This window comes from Cuculus canorus, chromosome 2 (genome assembly GCF_017976375.1).
Source record: "Cuculus canorus isolate bCucCan1 chromosome 2, bCucCan1.pri, whole genome shotgun sequence".
NCBI lineage: Eukaryota > Metazoa > Chordata > Aves > Cuculiformes > Cuculidae > Cuculus > Cuculus canorus.
The window spans coordinates 78,521,132-78,548,715 of record NC_071402.1 but is presented as its reverse complement, the minus strand read 5'-3'; the positions used below and the strand labels follow the sequence as shown (position 1 = coordinate 78,548,715).

Here is a 27,584-nt window from a genome sequence, read left to right as displayed (position 1 = left end):
CACATAGACACAATTGCATCCAACCTCCACTGTGTGCCATGAACTCAATTAGGCAGTTCTGGCTAAGGCTCGGGCTAAATTACCTTATGCTGACATTTTACTGCCAGAAGATACATTTCACTTCAACCAGAAGTCTGTTATGGACCAGACAGCAAACAGATGTGAAAATGACATACTCCTTGGAGACGATTATTCGATACATAAATAAGCAAAATCACCTCTAATACGCTTATGCACCTCAGACAATGAAGCTGAGGATACTGGTTAGAAAATGTGGCCAACGCTATCGCATCTGACCGTTCATTTATTACATTTTAGGTGATTAGTGGAAAACTTTGTTAGCCTATATATTTTTAAAAATCTGCAGTGGCAGAGCTATAGATCAGGATGAAAAAATACTTCAGAAATTACCAGAACAATTGCCTGTCACAATCATTTTTCCTAAATAAATCTACATTTTATATACTTCAAAATAAAAGATAAATAGACTACAAACCCAGAGATAAGAAAATGCTCACATTCTTCAGATCCTCTCAACATATAGTAGTACAGAAAGTTATTAAACAAAGTTAACCTGCAGCATACGACTGAATTGGAAAACCAGTTTGAACCCTACCTTCCAGCATGCTGAGGTGCATGGCATCATTTGCTCGCTTTGGCACACTAAGCATCACCTCCAGGCCATCCTTAATCTCACCTTTACCTTCTTCACAGCATGTGAGCAGCTCCTGCAAAAGACAAGCAGATATGAGTGTTCTCTATCGTGTATTTCCACACTAATACAATACACAAGCAAATAATAATTCTAACAAACAAAGTTTCATTTTTGGTATGTAGAATCTTTTTTAACTTCTTACTCTGCCAATGACATAGCAGCATACTTTGTATGTATCATGATCTGTTCTTCAAGGAGCAGACCAAGCTTTCAGTTAACCATCTTTAATTTAAACCAGGTCATCTATTAGTAAACCTCTTCTAAATTTACATTACATTTTTTCTGATAAGCACAGGCACAGCTATCAGATACAGTACTACATCAAGGCCCAGAGCAACACAGCTGCCAAGTCATGAAGTAAGTGGGAAGCAGGACACACAAAAGGACCCCTTGTCTCCCATGCCAGTCATTACTCCACTGCACCAAAGACCTGCTCTGTACTACTGAGGATTTACATTGTTTCATTTTAAGTATTCCATTAATTACTTTACTCTGTGTTCACACAGCTAAAAGCATCCTACAAACAGAACTTCTGAATACAAACAAGCATTAACTAATGGACAGAAGTTAGAGAACGGAATATGCTGAACTATTGTAGTAGAACTTGAGACCATGCAGTTGCCTGTCTGTTCAACATCTCACAGATATCAGTACAACAGTACCTGAGCAGATATTCAAATTGCTTCACCCCCTTTGGGGATTTGAACAGCATCAGGATAAAATGTAGCTTACCTAATCTAAAGGGCATATTATCTTCCTTCTATTATTCAAAAGTCTCACTTAATTCATACCCTCAGGTTAAATTCTCTTTCCCTTTTTAAAGGGAAAGACTGGTGATTCCTACTATTATCATCATATTTACCTGCCAGTACCACCATCACATCAACACACTACATCACACTTAAATTTTGCATGACAACATCAGTATCATTTAGAAAAATAAATGGAACTCCTAGAACTGTAAAGCATTTCAGCCATCATTCAAGTTTTGGGCTCTTCATCCTTCCATGTTTTACATTTCTCTTATAGGGAAGGAAAAAAAAGAATAAAACTAAAAAGAAACTTCAGCAATCACCAAATAAATCCATTTTACTATGCAGGAAAGCCATCTGCTCCACATAAAATGGTGAAACCGATCTATCCCATCACTTCAAAAATGTACTGGCTAAGGGATATGAAGACTTCAGAAAAACAATTGTTGGGATCAATACTCCAACATTTATGAAACAGCACAGCCCAGAATATTTATGTAAGTTATAACTTAAACAATTTGTGGTTTTCTGCAAGGGGAGATCAGACAATATGTTTCAGTTAAAAATGATGGACTTGTTTCCATACAACTTGACCTGAAACAGCCTGCAAAGATCTTCAGTCATTTTAAAAACAATCATCCATGGCAGTTCTCAAGTAAAAAGGGGAGGCACAGATCAGTTACACAACTTTACAGCTACTACAAAACAAGGAATGCCACCCAACAGAGACCCATCATAGTTCAAATATGCTGCTGCAGTCAACAAGACATCTGGCCACTGAGTGAACGCTCTAAGTACAGGTTTCCAAAAATTTTGTTTAACAGCTACTATTTACTTGACATTTCCAGGCAACGTTACAAGTAACAACTGTGCAACAGCTCTATAGGTACTCTATGTGCGTATATATATACAGACATGTCTATTGATACATTTTATAGATATTTTATATTGTAGTTTTTATACATATTAAAAAAGTAAAAATATGTACAATTTACAGTAATTAATGCCGTAACACATAACTCTATAACCAACAGTTCCCAAAAATTTGTTGCAGAAACCATTACAAAAATGTGCCTGTCTATATGGCCATTCATTACTTTTTTAACTCTGGAAATGCAAATTATACTTTCTAAGTAAACATCAGGAGAGAGGTATCTTTTTTGATTTACAGGACTTTGGACAAAAAGGTGCTTATTTATACTTTCTTTCATTTTCAGTGCTCTACTAAAAAACATTGCAGCAATATTTGAGGCTGCCCAGGATGCCACAGTCTCAGAGTGCAGAGTAAAAAAAAAAACCCTCCTGATTTTAGCAAGAGCTTTGCTAAAAGAGCAGAAACAGATGAAGAATTTCGAACTAATACTGACCTTTAAAAGAAGCTGGTATTTTGTTATCCTTTGGACAGGTTTGATTAGGTAAGAGGAGATAGAGTTGGCCAGTCCATGTCGTTGTTGTATCTCCTACATGAAAAAAACAAACAGTTGAGGACTGTGATCACCACAAACTAAGCTACAGATTGATTAGAGGGCTATGCAATAAACCACACTAACTAGAAGTTGTATTTTAGCAAGGAGAAATAAAAAAAAAAAAACCACAGGATGACAAGATATTCCAGCCATGGCAAATAGTCACGTCGTGCATCTGCCTGTTCACTTTGTACAAACAGAAGTTTATTACCTTCAAGGGTACCTGTGAAGCATTTCAACAAACCTAAATACAGATAGCAACGATTAGGCATATCAAACATGTGGCAATGCCTTTAAAACAAACAAACAAACAAAACAACCAAAACAAAACCAGAAAGAAAAATCTGTATTTCTTCTGTTACTGGCAAAAGAGAAAAGAAAACAAACTTCAGTGCCCTGGGGAGCAGCCAGGACCATTACAGGAGCTGAGATGGCGGTTTCCGAGCATCATTTGCTAGTTTGTTAATAGTCGCACAAAGCATTTTCCCCCACAAGAGGGAGTATGGAGTAACACTTGCTAACTAAAGGAAAGAGGCTACCAAACACTTGAAAATAGCCAAAAAGAATGAACTCCACAAAGCTAAAAGGGAAAAAGAGAATTAGATGATAGTCAGATGGGATAATTATAGATTTCAAGTAGTGATCGTGGTTGAACTCCATGGCCAGTGTTTGCCAATTATCACAGTATCAGATATATTTTACCCACGCAATTTCTAACAGCAAGTTATGCACCACAGCTATATGATTTCTAACCACAATTACAGTATCAAAAATTCCCAAGATGGAATACACATGACATTTTCAAATGCTTCAGTGCTGCACTATGGAAGCTCTTGAAGTTACCTGCGCACAAAATTAGGTCTTCTCACTTTTAACCCACTTTAGGTGGAGTAGGAGATGGAGAGCTCTGGATACACTGCTTAAAGTCTGAGGGATCAAAGGAGGCACTAGCAAAAACATATTTCTAACATAGTTAGAGCTAACAGAGCTCTTTGAAATAACATTTAATAAATACTATTTTAATTAAAAACAATTCTTTGGCCATATCTGCCTGATTTCCTGTAACTTACCTGCTCTTCTTCGAGCACTGAAAACCTAATAGAGGCTTCACAGAAAGGCTTTGCCTTACCACATTTAAAATCCCCATCTCAAGAGTCTATCAAGAGTGATAGACTCTTGAAATTAACTCCAACATTTCAGAGATTTTTTTTGTTTGTTTGTTTTTATTATGTCCTTTCCACTACGACAAACAACTCTAAAAAATTTCATGGTGTCACTACACACCTCTTGGCTCAGCACAGTGGAGAAGGAAACAAGAAGGGGGAAACAGCACTGTAATCAAATCATCTGTAAATACCTGTTCAACAAAAACTTACTCAGTGTGGCCAGAATTCCTCCCTGAAACCTCTATCAACTGCTACATTTTCATCCTTTTCTTAAGCAGAATATTACATGTACACCAAGTAACCTTGGGACTGAATAAGCAAGGCGGTCAGTTTAGCAGCTCTGCACAATGGCAGTCGACTGAATTACCAATACACACAATTACAGTTTAAAGGTGCTCCAAAACTTTAACGAACTGTTTCATCTTTATTATATACAATGAAACTAAGCACATCAAGATGCTAAGATCTGCAGAATGTGCCTGTGAGAGCCGGAGATTCACGTCTCCGTTGCTGCTGACAGAACTTGCTTCCAGTTCTGAACTGCTCTGATATTGTGATAGCGACTTTTTACATTTGATTTTACAGCTTTATGAGGCCAACTGAACAATGCAAGGTATCCATGTGAAATAAAGGATCAGTTTTCTCAAGCTGACACTAGAGTGCATCATTAGTATCAGGAAACTTGAATTTTCTTAAGAATTTAGGCACTCAGCATAGCCGCAAGTATATGATTCCAAATTCCAAGACATACTGTTAGGATGGACACAAAGTACTTACATCAAAGTATGCTCCTGCATGTTCTAGTATCAGCTGGGTAGAATCCGGCTTATTTTTACAGTAAGTAACATACATTTGGAATTTGTCTGCCTGCAGAACAAAACACAAATTTACATAGGTTATCAGAGAGCACAAATTCTGTCTTAAAGTTTTTCCACAGTTATAAGAAAGCATATTTTCCCCTCTCAAAAAAAGAATTATTACCCATTCAAACTGGCAGCATAAGAAAACATATCAGGTAAGACTGAAAACAACAGCAATGTATGCAAAAGCAAATTATCCATAGCTAAGACAAAGATACCAAGCCAAACCTGAATGCAGGTTTAAGCAACTTGCATAAAGTCCAAAAGCAGGTAAGCATCGGCATCTGAGAGCAGTGCCCTATCCCGCCCCCCAACCCCAGTTAAAGATACACACATTTTTACTCAAATTTGAAGGAAGAGGTACTTTTACAAATTTTACAAATTAAAAAGGGACCTGAGAATAAGAATCCATCCCTTCGTGCTTCCTATCTCCCTTGTTACTTCTAAACATAAGCCAGACTTCATTACCCAAGTAACAAAGCAGTGCCCAACATCTTCTGGTAACTGTTCATATTTTTCCAGCTCCTTGAGGAATATACTATGGGTAGAAAAGAAATAAATAGTACAAGGCACATGAAACATTTTCATTAGAGTAGCTGATATTGATCTACTACCTATGAATAAAGGTGTTAAGAAAACTTGCTGTAATTCATACCAACAGCATGACTTAAAGAAATAATGATAACAGGAATGGATAAAAACGTGGAAGAACAGAATTAATATAAAATGCAATTCAATACAAATTCTGATGTGACGATCAGAAATTGATGCAGCAGACATGCAGTTAACATACAAGAATACACAAAAATTTAATAACTGCTATTGTTCTCCATCACAAAGGTTTCCTATTGTTTCAAGAAAAGTTTAGCCTTCATCTCAAGAGAAAAGGTGACTTGCTTTTTGGATGCTCAAGTTAAAACAAAGCATACAAGGGCTGTAAAATCCAGTTCTGGAATATGCTTGGTATACTTTTTACTTAAAAGAATCCTAAACATCAATGAATTAACAAAGAGAGCAGATTCAGAGCAAGACTTCTGTACACAGATTTGCCTAGGAACCGTTCTACTCAGAAGAAATGTAGTGGGCAAGTTTCATTTACTCAAGTAAATGTAACAATGGTAAGAGCCAAGAAAGAGCAGGGAGTCCTACTCTTTCCCACTAGCAAACACATTTGGAAAACAGGAATGAGGGTTTTGAAGGAATGACAGTCAATGTTTTGCTATATCTGTATTCTATTGACTTCAGTAACTTCCATGTCTTTAGAACAACTGGAAAACCTACAGCAAAATTTTAATTTGGAATTTATTTTAATTCCAAATAATTCCTTAAAAGTTCAAAAATATACAAGACTGAAAAAGACAGTTTCTAGTGGTGTACCTACCTGGCTGCAAAAAAGCAACAACTGAAACAATTTAGCAATGCAAGATATGTGAGAAGAAATCCTATAGACAATTTTTTATGGAAAAGCATTTATTATTCATATGCACAACATTTTCATTAGGAAATCCCTCAGGTCATCATTTCAATTTAACAGTAATATGGAAATGGAAGATAAGTCACTCACTTATTGTGGAACTCATAGATTTCCTGCATGTTTCCAAAGATAATGTGTTCTTTGTTTACAATACCAGGTGGGATCTCCTCAACTCCACTTGTCATTTCCCATAGATATGTCTGCCCAGAACAAAAAAGATACATGAAAAGTCATGATAAACTCTGATGAGAAGCACTCAGGTATCTGTAAGCATGCGTTCCTGGAGAGAAATTAAGCAAATATCAAGCAACGTAATCATCTCCAATTATGACAGCACCTGTTGTATTAAATATACCTTGTGTTTTTGACAATAAAATCCAAGTTTTAAAACTGACAGTTTAACATAGTCTCTGAGACTTCATCATTTAAAACGCACAATGTTCTTGACAAACTCTAATGCTTCAGGATATTCCTTACCAAGGTCATGTCTACAACACAGAAGTTGATGCTTTGTGCAACAGCTAACACAGAGCATCACTTGCTTCAGCGTAACAATTACTGGGAACTTTTCCATGGAATCTCTCTGAATTTCTATTCAAAAAAGTCAGCTAGCTGCAGAACACATGATACAGATAATAAGAGAATTAACACAAACTCTTCTCTATTGCTAGCCAGGCAAATAAAGTTAACTCCTCCTTTTCCCCTTTCCTCTTGAAAACAAAAAACTCCACATGGTTATTAATTAAGAGAGGAGCACATGACAAAAGCAAAACATACAGGATGAATTCCGAAGTGGCAGTTATCAGATGTAATTCTAAGTTTTTTCTTAATAGCAGAAAAGACACTTAATTTGGTCCTATGACTGCAAACTAACCATGCTTGGCTACTACAACCACAAAGAAACAGAAAGCAATGGATTGAATCCTGTCCTCAAAGATTAGTGTAAAAAAGAAAACTTACATCCATGCATTCCCGGAGGTCTCTTACGTAAGCCTTTTCAGTCTGAATTAGCTCAGCCATAATGAACCTTAGGTGACAACAGAAAGAATAATCAAATCTCAGTCTGTTAAATTACAATGAATGCATAACAACCAGAATACATCTTTCTTCTCATAAGCTTTTGCTTTTTCCACTGCTGCAAGAAAAATCTGAAAACTGAAATGTGAAGAGAGACAACATATGAAGGAAACATAAAAGGTTAACATCCCCCCACCACTAATCAATGCAAAAAGAAACCGGGAAGGAAATGGATATTTTTTTTTCTCAAATACTTTTCTCTTGCTACAGTCATTTAACTGTTGTCCTCCCTCGATCCCTTACACATTTATTTCATATTATTTCTAAAAAAAAAAAAAAAAAAAATGTTAAAATAAGTCTAACATAGTTTTGAAGTTTAAAATCTGGACACGCTAGAATTATCTGTGAGAACAAGCATATAACTAAAAGGCAATAGCTCTTATTGAGTAGTATCACTCTCTTTTTACCATTTAACCAATTTCTAAACTCCCAGACAAGCCATGACAGTTGTTTCATTATCAGGATTGATTTATGCATTCTCAGTCATTAAAAATAAATAAATGTATTACTCTTTCCTGCGGGCAGATTTTCGTTTTTCTTCGTTAAGCTCATGAGCAGCATCACGCAGTTTCACCTCTGACCCGGGAACACTGGCTGGGATTATATCCAGCTGCAAGCTTTTGCTCTTTATTAAAGAAAGGAAGAATGGATTAAGGAAGGAGACAGGAGAAAACAATAGCTAAATCAAATACAAGCAAAGCTTGTTTGCCTGTCATCACACTCAAATTTCTCTTACCGATTTATTTGAATCAGAGGAAATACCCAAAGCTTTCTCTAAAGAGGTCCTGTATTTCTCCATGCGCAGTGAAAAGTCTCTGTACCTCTTATCCACTGCTGTAACACATTTTTTAATCTCTGTTGCATGAGCATGCCCTTTTTCACAAAAGCCATCAGCCAGCTGTATCAACAACTTCACTCTCTCTTTGGTTTGCTATGAAAACAGGAAAATATTGAACAGTTACTAGCTCTACCTGTAATGAAGGGGGTCATTTTGCTTAACCTGCTACTAAGTGCAATTGGAGAAGGAGCTAGCTTCTTTTTCTCTCTTCCCAGAACTCCTTTAAACAGATACCTTTTTCTTTATCAAAAAAAAGCACAAGATGAATATAGATTTCTTTGGGTTTTATTACCACATGACTAGAAGGAGGCTGTTCATTTCTCTTTCAAAAATGTGCTCCATGTCTAACCCAGAATTAAATACTGCCAGATAAGCTTTTCAGAGCATGGGTATCTTTCTCCCATCAGTACAAAGCAGTTTTGATGCTACGGAGGATATTTTGTTCATTACCACTGAAGCACGGGTATTGGACCTGGCCCACAGTCAAAAGTACCTATACCTCCTTTAGACATCACCGAAACGTGAGATGGAGGTAAGTCTTGTGACGTGCTTTACACTTTGACAGATTAAGACTATATTCTTCAGATTTTTTTTTCATATTATGTTTTGTTGTCACACAGTTGAGAGAAATTAAAAGAACAAGTAGCCACCACCAAAACTATAAGTGCTTTTCCCAATTAACAAGCTGAGACTATGCATTTTCTTTCATATATATCATAAATCATCCACAATGGATGAGTTTATACTTCCATCTCTCTCCCTCTCTTTGTGACACTATGTCAGAGTAAAGTGTACCATCAGGGCCCTTGGTAACAGGCAGTTAAGCAAAACAGTCAATAAAAACTTGACTCATCTATGTCAGTTCGAAAACCAACAGTGTTTATTCTTTCTTTTTTCTTTAATTCACTTTCTTTCCCTTAGCCAAGCATTTCTTTTTGCTATGGAATTAGCAAGGGCTAATATACCCTCTCAACAGGTAGCAAAACACCAAGGGAGTGGCACTAGCAACATCCTTTCAAAAGGGGCACCCACGTCATCTGCTGACTGACAGAGGAAACAAGGGGGGCAGCGGTGCTCTGCATACTGGAAGGGATCCAGCTAAACAAAGGCTGGAGCAAAACTCAAAAGGAAGGAAAACTGAAAGTGATCTCTGCTTTCTCTGTATTCTCTTTTTTCTGTATTCTCTTTTCTCCTTCTCCACACCCCATGACCAACTCCATCTCCAAGTCTCTCTTCTGAGGTGGTCCTTCAGACAAGTAAAAACTTGCTTACTTTCTTGGGCTCTGTGATTTTTCTACGAAGACCGGACAGCCAAAAGGTGAAAACAGGTGATAGTTTGAACACATGTTAAATGAAACACACAGACAAGGCTACATAAGCTTAGGTACTCCAGTGATGCACTAGTTGCCTGTCTTTCACATGTGAAAACTGGTAAGCTTCACAAGTGACATCTGCATCTCTCCATAGGCCTCCAGAGATGTAGAACGATAAAATGCCACCACGGCTCAGAGAGTTACACCAGAATCATGGAATATTGCAATAAAAAGCATAACCTAACAAGTAAAGCTTTAATTTTTCTATTATCTTCTAATTAAATGACAGCTGAATAATAATAATAATATCTCTCGTTGTCATATTTTATATCTTAAATGAACATGCAGCATTTCACAAACATGAGGATATAAAAGTGGAAACCAAAGGTCCTGCAAGATTTGTAGTTTTTAAAAAACATTTTTAAGCTATCTCACTATGATTCTGTCATAAGAAATCAATAGCACATAGGGCTGATGGAGCTCCAGTAATAGTGATTATCATCTGGTTTACTCTATTCCTAGCAGAAATACAGAGCAAAAGCCACTGCAAGCAAACAAATCTTGATGGACACATCACTGAGGTTTTTTTCCTGGGGTAAGAGAGGATTTGGATTTTTTTTTTTTTTTAAATCTGATATAATTTTACTTTTTATTTTACCTTTGCTGTGATCTGAAATTCTTCATGTTCTTTTAACAACTCTTGAGTGTGCTGGATACTGGAGCCAGTGGAAGTATGTGTGGATAAATAAAACTCTCCATTGTCATGAATCCACTCCAGAGCCTAAATAAAGTAATAATGAAGGAAAAGAGAGAAGGCAATATACTTTGGCAAACTGAAACCACCTCTAATCAGTATTTCACAAACACAGATTGACCCCACATAAATTTTACTCTGCCTCACTCAGGGCAATCATTTAATACCTCTACAATATAAATCAATTTGTTAGTCTCAAATAATTCTCTTAGTCTATCAAGCAATGATTAAAGAATTAAAAAACCAACACATGAACCAGAATACTTCAGGGAACCCCATCATTACAGTAATATAGAGGTCCACTATTAAAAGATTCTAACTGATTATGTCTACAGTTTTAGTAGTATACCCCTCAACTCAGTAAAAATCACTCTTTTGGTGCAACACAGGACAGTTGTGCTCAGAAATATGCATTTTAAAACTTGTAAAAATATACATAAGACTGTCAATGTGTAGGCTAAACTTTCCAAGCGTATAGGGTTTAACTATCATTTCACTCTTTAGTTAACATGTATTCCAGCCTCACAAAGTATGATCTGTAGTTACATGCACTCCTAGAAATTTAACCTGCAGCAGAAGAGGAACGGTGAGATGTATCAGATAAATCTACTAATGTATGTATAGGTAGTAAAATACAAGAATGAAGAACTGCATACTAAAATTGTCTCCCTTCCACATTCTGGCACCTTATTCTCTCAACTATTCGAAACCATGCTGATCCAGGTTATTGTCCATGTTATATCAACACTAGTATTTGCTGCCCTTTGAGTCATAACTCTGTGGTTGCGAGGAATCCTATTCTCTGGCTGGGGGTCGGAGAGGGACGTGGGGGAAGAGTCCTCTCAAACTGCTACAAAACAGTAAAAATAAAAAACTGTAACTAAGACCGGTATTATCAAGTTGTTTTGCAATTCTTAATACAGAATACTACAGGCACATGAATTTAGAAACTCCTTGGTTCTGACAAAATCAATATCAGATGTTCAAAGAGTTTAATACAGCTTGCTTGGAACTGTCTTGTTACTAATTGTATGTATATCTTCTGTGTCTTCAGTAAACATATACAGCTGTAAACAAAAGTTCAATACCCTAAGAGAAAACATAGTAGATTGCTAGCTGCACTAGACAAAAATTTAATACTCTAAGAGAAAATGTAGCAGATTGCTAGTGGGTCCTCCTTCTTCCTTTCATCTTTCATAATTTTGGTATATCCTTTCATCTATTGACATTACCGAGAACAGGAAATGTTTTATCTTGGTGGATAGTAGATACGTATTTTTCAAGAGCACAACCTTACACTGAATCAGAAAAGGCATCTTCTCTATTATAATTCTACCATCATCAAGGCTGTGACTGAACAACTTTGATTCTCTTCCTTCCGCTTAGGACTTGCTTTTCCCTCTTGGTATAAAAGCTAAAGTGAGTAGAATCATAGAATAGTTTGGGTTGGAAGGGATCTTAAAGATCATCTAGTTCCAAGCCCCCTGCCATAGTCATGGACATCCCACTGGATCAGGCTGCCCAAGGCCCCATCCAACTTGGTCTTGAACACCTCTAGGGACGGGGCACCCGCAACTTCCCTTGGCAACTTGTGCCAGTGCCTCACCACTCTCATGGTGAAGAAATCCTTCCTAATGTCCAGTCTAAATTTGCCCCTCTCCAGTTTACACCCGTTCCCCCTCATCCTATCACCACAAGCCTTTGTGAATAGCCCCTCCTCAGCTTTCCTGTAGGCCCCTTCAGGTACTGGAAGGTCACTATAAGATCTCCTCAGAGCCTTCTCTTCTTCAGGCTGAAAAAAGTAAGAAGATAGCAAAATTTCCATTTTCTGCCTAATGAGTCTGGAGTTCCAATAGGTTTACAATGACTGAAATCGTGACATTTGAAAAAATGGATTTAAAATGAAAATGCTGACGGATCTTTACCTCTGGTGGCTGACAGTTAGTCAGTAATCTCTATACAAAAGCAAGCAGATCATGTGTTTGGCAGAGGTTGAGGTTAAGGTTATTGAAATGTGGGGTGGAGGGGCAGGGAAGGGATGTTGTTTTAAAGAGGTATTCCTCTTTAACTTCACTCCAAGGTTTATCTTGCATTACTTTCTTTGTAAAAGCATGAAAGACAGACTTCAGAAATCTTTCAAGAGATCAGATTGATGTGCCACTAGTATTTAAGCCTCTGTCTACACTGGTTATCAGAAAGAAATAAAAAAATTCCTTTCTTTTAAGACCTTTAGTAGATCTAACTATATTTCACACTATGGGCGTTGTGTCCTTTTCTGCAGAACAGGAACAGATAGCTTCCTTTCTTTGTCCTATATCCAGTTTAAAAAAAAAAAAAGGTAATAAAAAATGATTGCATGTCATTCCCATTACTAATTCTGCCTTGTAATCTTTTACTTATTTTTATGGCTTGTGTTTTGATTAGTGAAGGAGAATTTTTTTGTATGTGGGTTACTTAATAGTTCTTTCCAGATTGATAAATGCAACAAAATACAAAGAGATGTGCGAGAAACCATGAAACCAAGTACAGAGAGAACTGCAAAAACTTCTGAAAGTCATTGCTATTATTGTGTAATGAGTTACCCAACTTGTTAGTTTTCTGGAACTGCCAATCAACTTAATTAGATATTTTTTCTCCTAACATCTCACAAAAATGTTGCTGCCTGTTATTTCCCTGGTCAAATTAGGTGTGTATGTTTAAAAGTTAACAAGCGTAACAATTTGTTGAACACAAGCTTACAGAAATGTGATTTGCCAGTACCAGATCAAGCTGGCAGAAGCAAAACACTACAGCAGAAGTGTTGAAGTTACAGCAGAAAACACACCCTGCCTCAACAGATTTTATTTTTCTGTATGAAAGGAAAAATCAAATAATTTCACTTACTTTCTATTTTAATCATTGATCTTCCACCCATTTGAAATATTGAAGTCAGTGGCAAATTTGTTATTAGAGGACAAGTCAGTGTATGTCAAACCCAACTCACACTCAAGAGGACTTTTATAGAAAACTCTCACCTGTTTGGCACTTCTTTCAAATACCACATACTGTTGGCATTGATCAAGACGTCTTTTACGCATGGTCCAATAATGCAGCACACGGTTCTCCCTCTGGAAGAGTTCATTCAAGATATCTGAAGAAATTAAAATAGTTTCAACAGAGATTATGACAACAAATTTTGAAATATCACATTAAAATCAGCAGAATAAATTACTTTATGGTGTAGAATTTACAACACACACTTACTCCTTCTTCCTGATATTCATGAAACACAGAACTTTCCTTTTTCATTATTTCATTATTATTTACAGAAATGTTGGTGAAAGAAACTAAAGATGCAATCAAAACTTACTACTGGCACCTTTTTCTCCTCAAATATTTTTCATACAGGGATTGCCACTGCTTATAAAAAAATTGAAAATGTAGTCTGATAGAGAATAGTTCTTAGTGGCATTTCTTCAGAAAGAATGAGCATGTACAAGTAATCACAACATGCTTAACATCTCATGCTTAATCCTAATAAAAAACATTTTCTAAATACACCAGGCTTCTACAAAATATTTTATTTATTACATATGGGAAAATACATAAACTTAGGTGACTACAAGAACAAATGCAACATAAGCAGACATTAAAAAAACAGAAAACCAAGTAATAAAAAACATCAAATATTTCTAGGTTTGTAACTCCCCTTCAAAAAAAAAGTAAAACCAACAGCAGCATAATAGAGTAAGCTGACTTGTTGAAATATGAGTGTTGGCTAAGACTTCAGAGAATTTTCAGGTAATCAAATTGTATCAAAATAATTAACTCCACAATCTGTTATTCCCTTCCTGAAATCAGAAACTGCCTGCCATTAAGAAGTCACATCTAAATTGCACCATTAACCTGCAATTCCACGTCTGGCTTATAAAGTCTTCCTAGATGTCAAAAACCTGCCTACAATATGCAGAAGATTTTATCTGAGCTCTGCTTCTTTAATGTTTTGGGTTTTTTCCCTTCAAAGAAAGAAACCCTCACAATTTCTTCTGACACTCATTTACCTACTGCATCTTCCAGAGCAGCAGCTCTACCAGACTTTGTAGCTACTGCAAACCCAGATGGCAAGCTGAAATACACGAAAATTGGGACACCTGATGCCTCTATCAGTTGATTCTGTTGAAACTGCAAAGAACTCAAGGGGAGGTCTACTAGAAGCAGAAGATGCCACAAATAAGGCTCATTCTCCACAATAATGCTTCACTTGCTTTTCTACTTGTATCCACAGCTGGCTATTTTCCATAATTATGAATGGAGGCTCTCAGAGGCTAGGCCTCTTAATGCTTCCACATTCCTCTGCCCCACTGTGGAAGTCCACCATGCCCTACATTCCAAAAGCCAACTGCTCCAATAAATAGTTAGACAGAGAATCTCAAATACACGGAACCTGAGGGGAAAATCCTCTCTCTATCAGTGATCTGGGAATGATTACAACCACTTGTCACAGCCTCCCTGAGGATTATGAAACCCATCTGCACTGTTGCCAACATCCTTGTGCTTGGAAGCACCATATTCCCACTTGCCACAAAGCACTGAGATCACCCAGGATTTGCTTTTGGTTGGAATCTGGTAACTGCGGCCAAGGTTTTCTTCCTGCTGGGCAGGCTACCCTCAAATATGCCTCAACAGATCTAGCCAGCCATGAGCTGATCTGCTGTAAGTCTCACCTGTTTTCTCTGTTTTATTTCTGCCTTATGCCACCTCCAAAATGCCTGCTCAGAACGTATGCAAGATTAGGACAGGGACACACCATCATCATACAATGCAATACACCCAACTGGACACACAAAATAAAAAGAGATATCTTGATAGAGACACAAGTGAAGTAATTTTCACAAAGAGTAAGCAAGGTGAATTTAGCTAACTGGAACAGCATTTGTTCTGTCAGGATATAATACAGATGGCAAGCCAGTGAGAGACATTTGGCTGGGCACCGTTAGTGTTATTACTATCAATTTCTTGGACTGACGAGGAAGAGAAAAATAATATTCTATAAAATACTCAATGGAAGTAACAGAACACCAACATTTAATACTAGGTTTGGATGAACAGCTCTATCCCAGGCTTTCTGAACTATAGTCCGTGTCATTATTTTCTTTGATTCCAACATTTGTGAGGATACTAGATTGGTTCCTAAACTTTCAGCTTATTCTCCAGGCACTACCAGGCTTGGAGAGCTCTGTGCATCGTGTACTCCCTATCAACCTATCTAAACATATGAGCACCACTAGACAAGTTCCTGCACTATGTTCTGCTGCAGCCTATAGAGCAAAGACGAAGATGCTCTGTTTCTGAGCTTACAGCAACTGTCATCAGCCGAATCCACCTGCCACAGCACAGTTTCAGGCCACAGCTCCTTCCTAAAACTCAGCTTTGGCACAGTGTCCAATACAGTATTTGGATACTCTTAACTGCAGTACAAGGAAATCATTTACACGGGTATGAAGGGACAGGACATCTCTCAGAGTTCAGTACCGCTGTGATTCCCGTTTCCCATGAAGCAAGTGCTTAGCTAAATTTTGCCTAAATTAAGACATTGCTTTTTCAGATATCATAACATGCAGCTGGGAATCAAGATCAAGTATGCCACTGAATGAGGTTTTTGAAGAATGTTCCACAGTTCTGTAGAAACTCATGGGTGGCTTGAGTTTTTCAAGTTTTCATTTATATACTATACACTGATCATAATCTGACATATTGTTTAAAGCATACACCTGAGTATGAGTGTGAAACAGTCTGACAGAAAACGTGTAACCTCTATTTCATAGAATCATAGAATGCTTTGGGTTGGAAGGGACCTTTGCAGGTCATCTAGTCCAATCCCCCAGAAGGAGCAGAGATATCTTCAACCAGATCAGGTTGCTCAGAGCTCCATCCAGCCTGACTTTGAATGTTTCCAGGGATGTTTCCATCAAAATGAAATAAACACCCTGTTACTTTTTTTCTCTATCTATTTAGAAAAGACATTTTCCCTTACATGGGATTTTTTTTGTATGTTCTTCTGTTGCTTTTTAAACATGTATCATTCATCCACGTTTTTAAACTTACACAGAATATGCACAGCACTATGGTTCTCACACAATTATTAAAGACATTAGCAGAGAATTTTGTACTCTTTTCTTATCTGAAAAAATTTCTCTTTCTCAGAAAGACTGTTTCTACACAAATAGCTTTCAAAACTGAAGTTTTAAAAATTCTGTCTTAAAGCTCTAATGTTTTTCTTCTTATAAGTGTGATACGACTTCCTGCTTGCTTCTGCTTTGTTTTCTCTGTTTACCACTAACAGAAGAGCTAAGTGACAAATGTCAGCAATACTTCTCTAGATATTGATACTGCCAGCATTTGTTTGGAGATTTTGTCTTGTACAGTTCTATAAATGTTGATCCCTTGGGAACAGAGGAAAAACAATTTTTTGTCTTAGCTCTACATGCTCCAAGTTTCAACTGACACCATCCAATTATTTTCTTAGAGTGAAAAGTATGGGCAACAATCTATTATCTCACCAACAAAAAAAATTCAACACAGAAAGATTTTCAATTTGAGTACTGTCAGATACATGAGTAAGTTTAACAAAAACTGTTTTCCACTTGTAGTAAAGTAAAGCAGTAAGCATGTCTTTTTCTGATGAAGTCATCAAATAATTTAGAGTGGAAATGACCTCTGAAGGCCATCTGTTCCAATCTCCTTCTTAAAGCAGGCCCGACTTACAACATTTTTCAGGGGCTTGTTCAACTGAGTTTTAAAAACTCCAGCTCTCAAGGGCAGAGATGCCACCACCTCTCTGAGCCACCTGCTCTACTCAGTGCTTTCTTCTGGCTGTAATATGGTCTGCTTATACCCATTCAGAATTTTCCTTGCTGCAACTTTTTCCCATGGTCCTGTTGCTGAACTCCTCCAAGTTTGCCTCCATCCTCTGTAAATCCCCTCTGGACAGCTGCAAACACCACTTACACAACTAGACTTCTCTGGTTTTGAGTCTGTAGCATGACCTGAGTGCTCAGTCATAGCTTCAAAATGCATCACACAGAATACAACGGGAAAATAAATGAATAAAATGCTGAATTTATTTCTGAATCTCTCTCAGATCTCTGTTCCGCCTACTTCACTCATCAGTTAATGCATACCCTACCAATTTCTGTCCTTTTGCCTCTAAAAGTGCTACATACTTCTCTCTCTACTCCATTCTCCACAGCACGTTACAAATCAAAGCTGTACTACATTGAATTAATTGTAGCAAAAGCCAGCCCCATGTATTATTAGGTCTTTCCTGCCCACCCCCCCCATCAGCTACTACCTATCTACACATGTAATTTAAACATGATGTCAGTTATCCTATACTTGAAGGTCCTTATTGTATCACTCTGGCACTCCCGAGGAACTTACACCACACTAACACAGAGTAAGCTTACAGTGATCAGCTCCCCTTTGGCTTTAGACCAAACATTATCATGTGTTCTCTGAACAAAAGCAGTACATTTGAGTCCAAATACAAAGAACATCAAGTGTAAACAGAAGATAAATAAATTCAAAGCAGCTTCATTTTGGGTATAAGAGAATTTGATGACTGGCAGCTCCTTCAAAGCATGCAAGCAATTTTAATTATTTTCTGGTAAGCCTAACAGAACCCTTTCCACACTGGCTGCCTTCACTCACCCACCATCACATACACCACAACACACAATCACATTTTTTGGAGAAGAAACAGAACAAGAAATCCCTTACTTTTGACTTGTTGTTCAGGTGCTTTGATATGTGTCACCATCCCTGGCATGTTTACACTGTTCCTGTGCAGGTATTTCAGGAAAACATCGGCATTTCTTCGAGCCAACGTGCAAGCCTAGAGAGTCAGTGGTATTACTTTCTTTGAACATGCACACATATACACCCAGAAAGAGATGAAGAACCTTTCTCAATCCACTTTTGTACATTTCCTACCCTTTCCAATTTTAAAAAGCATTGCTCATTAAATCCTTCTACAAGTAAGCCAACCAACTAAAATTGTTTTTCCAACAAATAACAGTTAATCTTTACTTATCGGGCAGAAAAAAACCCCAAACAAAATGCTATTACTTTTTATCTGAAGATGCCAAAAAGCAATTACCTGCTTTAGACCTTTCGGCATGACTCAGAGCTCACAGAGAAGTTTGTTTTGTGTATGTGCCATATGCCACTTGAAATTATTTACTGCATAAACAGAGTGCACATGCTTATGTAGTCACCTGGATATTCCCAACCATCCACCACTACTTTAAACAAAAAGTAAACATTCTGACAGTGAAACCAAAGAGCTAAAATACTAAGATGTGCCCTTAAAATACTAAGGCAAGGCCTCAAGAACTTTCAGTCCTTGCTGCTCTATTGGCAACACTCAGCTCAGCTGCCTTAATCTTAATGCATACCAAGTACTACACGTGGGTTTGCTGCCTTATTTTAATAAACATGAAATGCTATTTTAAAAGGTTAGATAAAGGTAGCATAGTTAGATCGAGTAACAGAGACACTAAGTCATTTCTTAAACTGTTTTAACATAAAGACTAGAAACTCACATGCCAGCTGCAGAAAGATATGTTTGATAGTATACTTACAGCTATGCTGATATGTTTTTGAATGTTCTCATCTGTGCACTGAGAACAAAATTCTATTAACAAAATTAACTTTTATGCTCTAATGTCTTTCAAGGCGATGCTGGAAAAAGCCTTTGGTTACAGGGTTAGTTACCTGCTTTGCAAGCATCCATTACACATTTACTCAGTTTGATCAATAACCTTCTTCACTAGGACATTAGTTGGAACGAAAACTTTTCATTTATCTGTAGAGTATTACACAAAATCAACTGCTCCCAAATGCTTGTCTAGCGATTTCCTCCTTTGGTACTCTGCTTTAGTCCTGAGAGCTGCACAGGCAGCAATGGCACTATGTAACTGTCACTTCTCTCCCAAAGCAGCAGTCTTTAAGCATTCTTCAGAATGACAGTTACTCAAAGCAATGATTTCCAATTCCTTTTCAGTCACAGTGGGAGAACTGACATCTATTGAAGTTCAACAGGAAATATATTTATAAAACTGGCTGTCGTTTTATGCACTTGGCAGTATTCTTCTAATTGTTGTCACAAGCAGTTAACGAGTCATTTCCCACATCCCTGCAGTTTGGGACATACCTGTAGCTTTTGAATGGCTACTGTTGCTTTCGACATACTAGCACGATAAGAGTAAGCATTTGACTGCATGCTTCCTAAGACACAAAAAAAAAAAAAAAAAAGGAAAATCCTACCTTAAGGAATGCCTCCTTCTGTTCCAGGTGTTTGCTTATCATGGGAGTAACATGATCTGTTTCAGAGTTAGGACCCAGTTTATCTGCTCCCCCACACCAGTCTTCTTCTCGCTTATATTCCTGTTCCAGACTTTCCAGCACGCTGCATACCTGTCAGGAAGATGATGTCCAACTCAAATATAAGTCAGTAAGACAAAAATTCCAAATTCAAGCCAAAAAAAAGAAAAAAAAAAAAAAAAGGAAATCCAATCTACCACTTACAAGTACCTTAGCTTTTGACTGGAACTTAAGAAAAGGCAAAAATCTTTGGCTGCAGGTTTGCAAGCATTGGCCTGCTTTTGTGGAATTGCTTAGATAGCTATCCCTAAATTTGCTAATCTTTCTCCACTTCTGTGACTCCATAGTTCAGGACGAGCTTAAGATATGATTGCAGAGGAAGCAACCTTGCCAACCTTTCTCCAACTCTTCTGCTGACAAGATAAACCAAATTTTTCTCTGACTCCCACACAAAGACCAGAATTAGCCATTTGAAGTACTTCCATTAAAACTTCCATGTAACTTGTTTAGACCAACTTCTTGAAACAAGCAGAAATCCAACTAAGCACTCGCACATTGTGTTTCATCTTGAAAATGTTTCACAAGACTTTTCTCAATCAGAAATAAGAATCTGAGGAATGCTAACAAGGATGGTAACAGAAGAGGCTGATGAAGATTTGAGCCTTCACCAATAACCACTGTACTTTGGTAATGTGCCTTCTTCTGAAGTCTGCTAATTGAAACAAGAATAGCCAGATCAGTTACATCATAGTCTCTTAGTAGTCAGACAATTTTTCTACTACTTCTTTATCATAGAATTGTTTGGGTTGGAAGGGACCTTTAAAGATCATCTATAGCCCAAGACCCTTGCCATGTCCAGAAACATCCTTCACTACAGATCAGGTTGCTCAAAGCCCTGTCCAACCTGACATGGAGTACTTCCAGGGATGAGGCATCCATAGCTTCTCTGGGTAACCTGTTCCAAGGTCTCACCACCCTCATGGTAAAAAATTTCCTCCTAATATCTGATCTAAATATACTCTCTTTCAACTTAAAACCACCGACTCCTCTGCTGTTGCTATAGACTTTTGTGAAAAAGCTTTGTCTTATAAGACCACTTCACATATTGAAAGCCTGCAAAACACCGTTTCTTTTTTAAGACAGCTGGTAAAAGGATTTGGGTTTTGCATTTTTTGTATAAATGCAGTTGTTATCAAATTAGTAAACACAAGCTAGCCTACGTAATCATTTTTCTAGGTAATGCTGTTTTATGCCACACTGAAGAATTAACCAAGGCTGACACAGCATTTCTGTACCTGCTCAGAAGTTTTATAGAAGGCAACAGATGCATTCACAAGCTTGAGACGGTCCTCCATCTTTAGCATCAGTTGTTGCCAATGGGAAGCAACCTTCTCTGCACATTCCCGGATCATATCCATGTCATAGTGATTAGCCTGCAGCATCGCCTCTGCCTTCTGCTGAACCTGCAGAGCACTTTGATGCGTTTTCTATTAAGAGGTGAAAATTCAGGAGTTCAGTAGAGCACTTCAGTTCATTTTCCAGAAGGCCTCAAAGGCTCACATTTCCACTGTATCAATGACACTTCTAAACACATGCACAAACACCCAGTAATTAAAAGTAACTGTGATACTAGTCACTACATGAATTCACATACGCAAATATAAAGGAAATAAATCTTGTAGAGATTTATCATAAAATCAACAATAATTATCAGTTTACAAGCTATAGACGCTGCGTAGCCTTAAGTCACACATGGCATATCTATGTTGAAGTACACTCTGTTACAATTGTGAATTTCAGGTTGGTTTTCTTTTCCATCATGGCGAGGAAAAAAAAAAGATGGAACGGTTTTATCTTATTTTGGCTTGATTACTATTATTGTCCTCACAGTTTTACCACGGTCTTTTGCACATTAGTAGCGAGCAAATGAAGGTGCAGGTGTGCAGGACAATACAAACAACAACCCTCCATTCATTGCAAGGAAATTTTTAACTGTAGTTCTCTGCATAAACATATACTTGCCTAAAATCTTGAATATATCAAATGATCCAGAAAACTCTTCTTTAAATTGACAAATCCTAGAGATCTCATGATTTTTATACTTAAAGTTACCAAAGCTCTTGAAATGTGGGTGCATACAGTACCTTCACAAACCAAACCAAAACAGAACAAAATAAACAAAAAAAACCCAACCAACCACCTCAAACCACAAAGATGGGGAAACTTAAAACTCCACGGAATGGCAGATGAATATGAAGTGTTGTTGCACAAGAGGCTACTTCTGAAAATATTTTTTGCAAATATTCATAATGTTGATTAATCTTTCAACAACAGTAAAGTCCTTAAAAAGAAGTGTGCTATATACAATCAGTGCAGTAACACCCTAAACTCAAAATACTGTAGCATTCACCCAATGTTATGAGAAAGAACAGAAGAGATACACCTCCTTACTGCAGTGCTATTTACAGAGACTCAGAAAATGTAATACAGGACTTCTTGGCTATGGTCACTGATATGGTGCTTTTACCTCTATTGCATGTTGAAACTGCTCATGTTCCCTCTGTAACTGCTCTGCCTCCTGCAAAGAGCTAGCAGTGATAAGCCCAGCATTTAACATGGACTCCCCGTTTCGGATCCAGCCCAAAACCTGTAGCAAAAGAAAAGAGAATGACATGTGCAATTACACTTCCAATCAGCTAGAGAACATCATTGCTGGGGACAAAAACACTTAGGATCACATGTAATACTGGAACTGATGACTAAATAATTTATTAATTACACGTTTACAGTGAATTATACATTTAATAAACATAGTGAATGATATTCGCTATAATTTCAGTTAGGTGACAACTGCTATCTTTCAGTCAACTACTATGTGCTTGTGACTTCTGCTTATACTTTGAGCAAGGCTGTGGTTCTGAATGCTGTTTCAGTCCCCTGGAAAAATATCTGCCTAAGAGCCAGTGTCAGTAATGTAAATTGAGGACATGCAGCTTAGTAAAAAGTAAGGAAATGATTTTGAATATTAATGTTGAGAAAAATGTGAACACTGAGTGTCTTCTAATTGCTTGAAGATTTTTTTGTTTTCAGGATATGCTTTCTTTGCATCACCACTGGAACCAGAAGAATTGTCAGGTGGGGAAGTCTCCTGTTACATTCCTTATCAACAGCAGGAACATGCAACCTTAAGGCCCCTCCCAAAACATCTGTGCCTGTTCATTTCTCAAGACTCCAACAACTGACATCCCACACTCTCACCAGATATTTTTATCACCATAAGTCTTCTTTCTAATGTTTACCACTCTCTCACTTTAATTTCAGTTCATTTTGGTTTTCCTGCCCAAGACAGACAAAAAACCAACCATATATATATATTTTCTTCCTCTTACCATCAGCTTTGTTTTTCCCTCAAGAACATTACTTAACTCCGTCCTCTACATTCCTCTTCTCTTGTTGACCTCAGTTTCTTTAACTTCTCCCATGTGAAGTGCGCCACCTAATTTTTCTCACTGCTCTTTGGCAAGCTCTCTTCAGTTGATAACAATCACTTTGATCAAAATCTTTCAAATACTAAGTAAATCTGGCCAAAATTCAGGTTACTCACTGTCATCTGTACAACTTTTCTATGGGACTGCTGCCCAGCCAGTAATTACCCCTGTGCTGCATTTGTTCAGCTGATTATTCCTGTCAGTACATCATGCTCTGTATTTGTCACTAATAAAATTTATATCCTTCTTGCAGTGCAATTCTCCCATACAGCAAGATTAGTTTGAACTGTAATTCAGTGTCTTCTGATGAAGTCAAATCCATTTTCCAGATTCTTTTGCATTTATCTTGAAATTTAAAAGCATAATCTTTACTCCAACATGTAGATTTTCTGACTGAAAACATGAACTAGTATCTGAATACAAACAGACTTTAACAGATTTTTTTTTTTTTGAAATTTTGCAATCTGTTTTCCAATCTAGACAGTCTCCTAATAACTTTTGCTTTCGAGTATGGTTTTCCAGCAAGTTATCATTCATGTTAATGTAGTCTCGTATGACATTCTCATAGTAAGCTAAGGCTAGACAGACTGAATTAAACTATAGTGAAAGCTTTAACAGAAGGAAGATCTATGTCATCATCTTTTTCACCTCTACCCAGAAGACCAGTTACATTGTCAGGAAGAAACAGGATTTATTAAGAGGAAGATAGGCTTAACAAATCTATGTTAGTCTTTTCTACTCTCCTCATCACTGTTCAGGTTTAATTATCTACTTGTTTCAATATTTTTCCTAGGAATTATGTTAAACTAGCTGACCTATAATCCTCTCTTAGCTAATCTTTTCCCACATTTCAGAAGTATATGTCAAGTTCTAGGCCTCCAGACTCTCATCCAATCTCTAGAAGTTTGGAAAAGATAAGACACTAACATCTCTGACATTATTTTAGGCAGTTTACTAGGTATTCTAGGGTGAATTCCTTTGGGCTCAGCTGATTAAAAAATAAACAGTTTAAGTACACCTTCTCTAACTTTTTCTAACAAACCAATTTTAGACCTTTAACCACTGATAATAACTATGTTAAGTATCAAATCACAGTTAGCTCATTAAGCAGCAAATGATATGAGTAGAGCATCAGGAAAACTGGAGAAATGAAACAAGAATTTAGGACATTTGAAAAGGTCAAGTAGGTAGTTCTGTAGATGGCTATCTGATCTAAGATTACTTTTTTTGGACTGAATTTCACTCCAACTAAGCATGATCACAAGACACACCTGCTTCAGCTTGCTGTCCTAGCTACGTTTTCATACCCATATGGCACAATTCAGTGTCAGAATAGTCTTTCTGAGTAGTATTTTGGGAGAATCAGAGCTCAGGCACTGGGCTGTGTTTGCACCAAGCTAAAAGACCTGCATGTGAGAACACAAAGCACCTCTAAGTACTCTTGAGAGTGCAAGCTTGTACTCGGTATAAGTATCTGTACACTGTTGTACACATATGAATATATAGGTATATATCCAAGAACATAGATAATGATCAGAGCAGCAGACAATACCACACTGAAAAGGCTTAATGAGCATAGTAAAAACAATGCATTTTGGACCTTGGTAGAGATTTTGACCCAAGCAGAACAAAGCTTTTACAAAGTGAGTGTGTGGGAGTGACCATAACAATATATAATCCAGCAGCTGCATTTTAGGAGATAAAAATAAGCTTTTCTGGCAAACATGCAAGTAAGACTTCTTAATCACACAGATATTCTCTTAACTATTTCTCTGCCTCTACCTACTCATATGTCCCTTCAATGTATAAAATGGTGACATGGTCATATTTTCCTTCCTATGTTGTTTTTTCCACGTACTGCTGTCCCTTCTTATTTCGGAGAATAAACCCTTCCCCCCATGTTTTGAGGTCTTCCCACACTGAAATCTTCTATCCGGTTTTACGTATCAAGTGGACAAGCAAATTCTTTGCAGGTTTTCTTTAAACCTCTACTTATCTTCTGACCCTTCTGCTTCCTCCTAGTCCTGAGGCTTGATACACAGAACTTCTACGTCACATAGCATGGCTGGTATGATAGTTGAGAAGCAACATGGGATGATTTATCTGCTTTCTGTGATCACAAGAAATCTGGGCATAGTTGACAACAGTTTACTAACCTCAAAGTTTCACTAAGTAGTACTGAAAGACTCCTTTCAAGTATCTGACTAAAAAACTAAGCCAGAAGACAGTTTACTGGTCTGTATTACAGTAACCCAAGAGAAGAACCCTACAGAAAAATTACTGCAATGTTCCAGTCTAACTTTATCACATGATTCCAAGCCATATATTTATATATATATATATACACACATGAAAATACGATAGCAGTAATGTCAGTTTGTCAGGAAAATTCAAATGGAAATCTTGTTAAAATCCTTGCTGAGGACAGTATCCCATCCACATAATAAGTATACTTACACCCAGTTCATCAACAAGAAATCACAACAATTGAACTGGAAAACCATGTGTTCAGTGCTTCAGGCAACAAAATACAAACAAAACAGGCTGAAGAGGAGGCTTACTATGTCATTTTACTTTCAGGTAAAGCACCTGCTGTGACCTGCCAAGACAAAGGTTTTCCCAGTGCACAGGTAAAAGATGAAGATTATGCTTCCTGATATTTAATAAAAACTAAAATAAATCATATGTGGTTTTCCGAAAGGGCAACTGCAATCACAAACCTAAAAGCTACTAGCCCCAAACCATTCCAAAGAGGATCAAAAGAAATCCTATGAGACAATATAACATTCTGGTTTAGTTCCATTCAATTTTAAGGCCTTCAGGTGAGGAAATATATAATAATAAACAAACATTCTGTCAGCTACCTGTTCATGTAAGTTTGTTTGAAAATCCATGTCTACTATGGCATTTAATTCAACATAAAATCCCACTCAGTAGAATTGTAAACTAGGGAATATCAAGTGGAACCAATTTTTTTCTCCAAAATCCCAGTCTACTAAGAAAAGGCAGCTAGCTAGGGGAGTATACTACCCATATCTTTATTGCAAGATGAAACCATTTTTCCAGCACTTTCTTAAAAATCTGAACTTGAGCTTCATTTTCAGTCAAAGCTAGCAGTGGTTGGGAAATATACAAAGATCTTACAGAATGACCTATAAACCCCATACTACGTGCATTATGGGTATTCCTCTACAATCCATGATGCTCATTATTTGCTTTTATCCCCCAAAATACAGAACATTTGTTCCGTAAACAGAGGTTTTAAACATGTGTTTCTTTCTTGTCACATTTAACTTGCATACAAACAAAACTAACAGAGCAAGGTACACACTTTATTGTGGGAGTACGCAATAGCATGTCTTTGAAATATTATCCAAGTCTTATATTTTGTTCCATTACTGACTGTTTCAGTACCATGGGAATTAACTTTTTCTTTTTCTTATTAACCCATCCCATCCTAATCCACTCGTGTACCGCAAAGGGATGACACTGCCTCATCTAGCATTCACACTTTTTCTTTTCTTTGCAAATGTGCACTTACATCCTTCACCCCCTCAAGACAGTATGCAAGTGGGTACAGAAATTATCCTGATCAACTTTTTCTAAACCATTACTTGTGTAGAAAGAGTAATATGTAATTTGCATCTACAAAGATGAACAAGTGCTCAGATGGATAAAAGGTACTTGAGTAGAGTGAGCACAGGCTTTTACTAGAAGGTCATATATTTGATTAACACCACAGATTGCACTGACAGCAGGCAATACCAGTTCCTTGCATTCCTTTAATTCAAGACCACACAGGAACTTTTGGTTACTGCAGAGTAACCAACTGCTGCCTGTGAATACTTTGGGAACTTTCTACTCTACATCTCTTCTATGCTAACTGGATCCCTTTTATATTACTTTGGAACTTGGGAGTTCTCAGTCACACGAGGAAGATGAATTTTTGTAAGAGCTCATGACAAACAGAAAAAGAGGAAGTTGCACTGGGAGCAATTATGGGACATAGTAATACACCAGACTCTAGCAGACTTCTGTGATGCTGCAAAGCGCGAGTAAGATCAAAACTTTTCTAGCGTTTTTTTCAAACTTGCATCTACTTCAGTGTTTTTAACCACAATATCTCAAATTCACCAAAGTTCTATGTGTTTATCAGATAAAGGACCTCAAAACTTGCCACTGCATTGCCAGGGAAAGCAAAACTTCGCTTTGCTTCTCCTGGAAAGTAAACCCTGCTGATACTATGTTATGACGACTCGTAGATGTCGCAATTAATATACCAAAAAGTATTAGGCCAGTGTTCATTCAGGGAATATAA

At 37.3% G+C, this 27,584-nt stretch overlaps 1 protein-coding gene across 5 annotated transcripts in view; it reads right to left on the bottom strand.

Moving 5' to 3' along the window:
* The window catches only part of TRIO (trio Rho guanine nucleotide exchange factor), a 249,072-nt gene that overhangs the window by 82,513 nt on the left and 138,975 nt on the right, over positions 1-27,584 (bottom strand). For all 5 annotated transcript variants that reach the window (XM_054057258.1, XM_054057257.1, XM_054057255.1 and 2 more), the window contains exons 16-29: positions 22,306-22,425; positions 21,074-21,265; positions 19,722-19,871; positions 18,174-18,288; positions 13,430-13,545; positions 10,320-10,442; positions 8,247-8,441; positions 8,020-8,135; positions 7,394-7,460; positions 6,524-6,633; positions 5,428-5,497; positions 4,877-4,966; positions 2,835-2,927; positions 617-728 (exon numbers count right to left, since the gene is read on the bottom strand). In XM_054057258.1, coding sequence (XP_053913233.1) covers positions 617-728; positions 2,835-2,927; positions 4,877-4,966; positions 5,428-5,497; positions 6,524-6,633; positions 7,394-7,460; positions 8,020-8,135; positions 8,247-8,441; positions 10,320-10,442; positions 13,430-13,545; positions 18,174-18,288; positions 19,722-19,871; positions 21,074-21,265; positions 22,306-22,425 — 1,669 coding nt within the window. The remainder of the gene's footprint in view (positions 1-616; positions 729-2,834; positions 2,928-4,876; positions 4,967-5,427; positions 5,498-6,523; positions 6,634-7,393; positions 7,461-8,019; positions 8,136-8,246; positions 8,442-10,319; positions 10,443-13,429; positions 13,546-18,173; positions 18,289-19,721; positions 19,872-21,073; positions 21,266-22,305; positions 22,426-27,584) is intronic.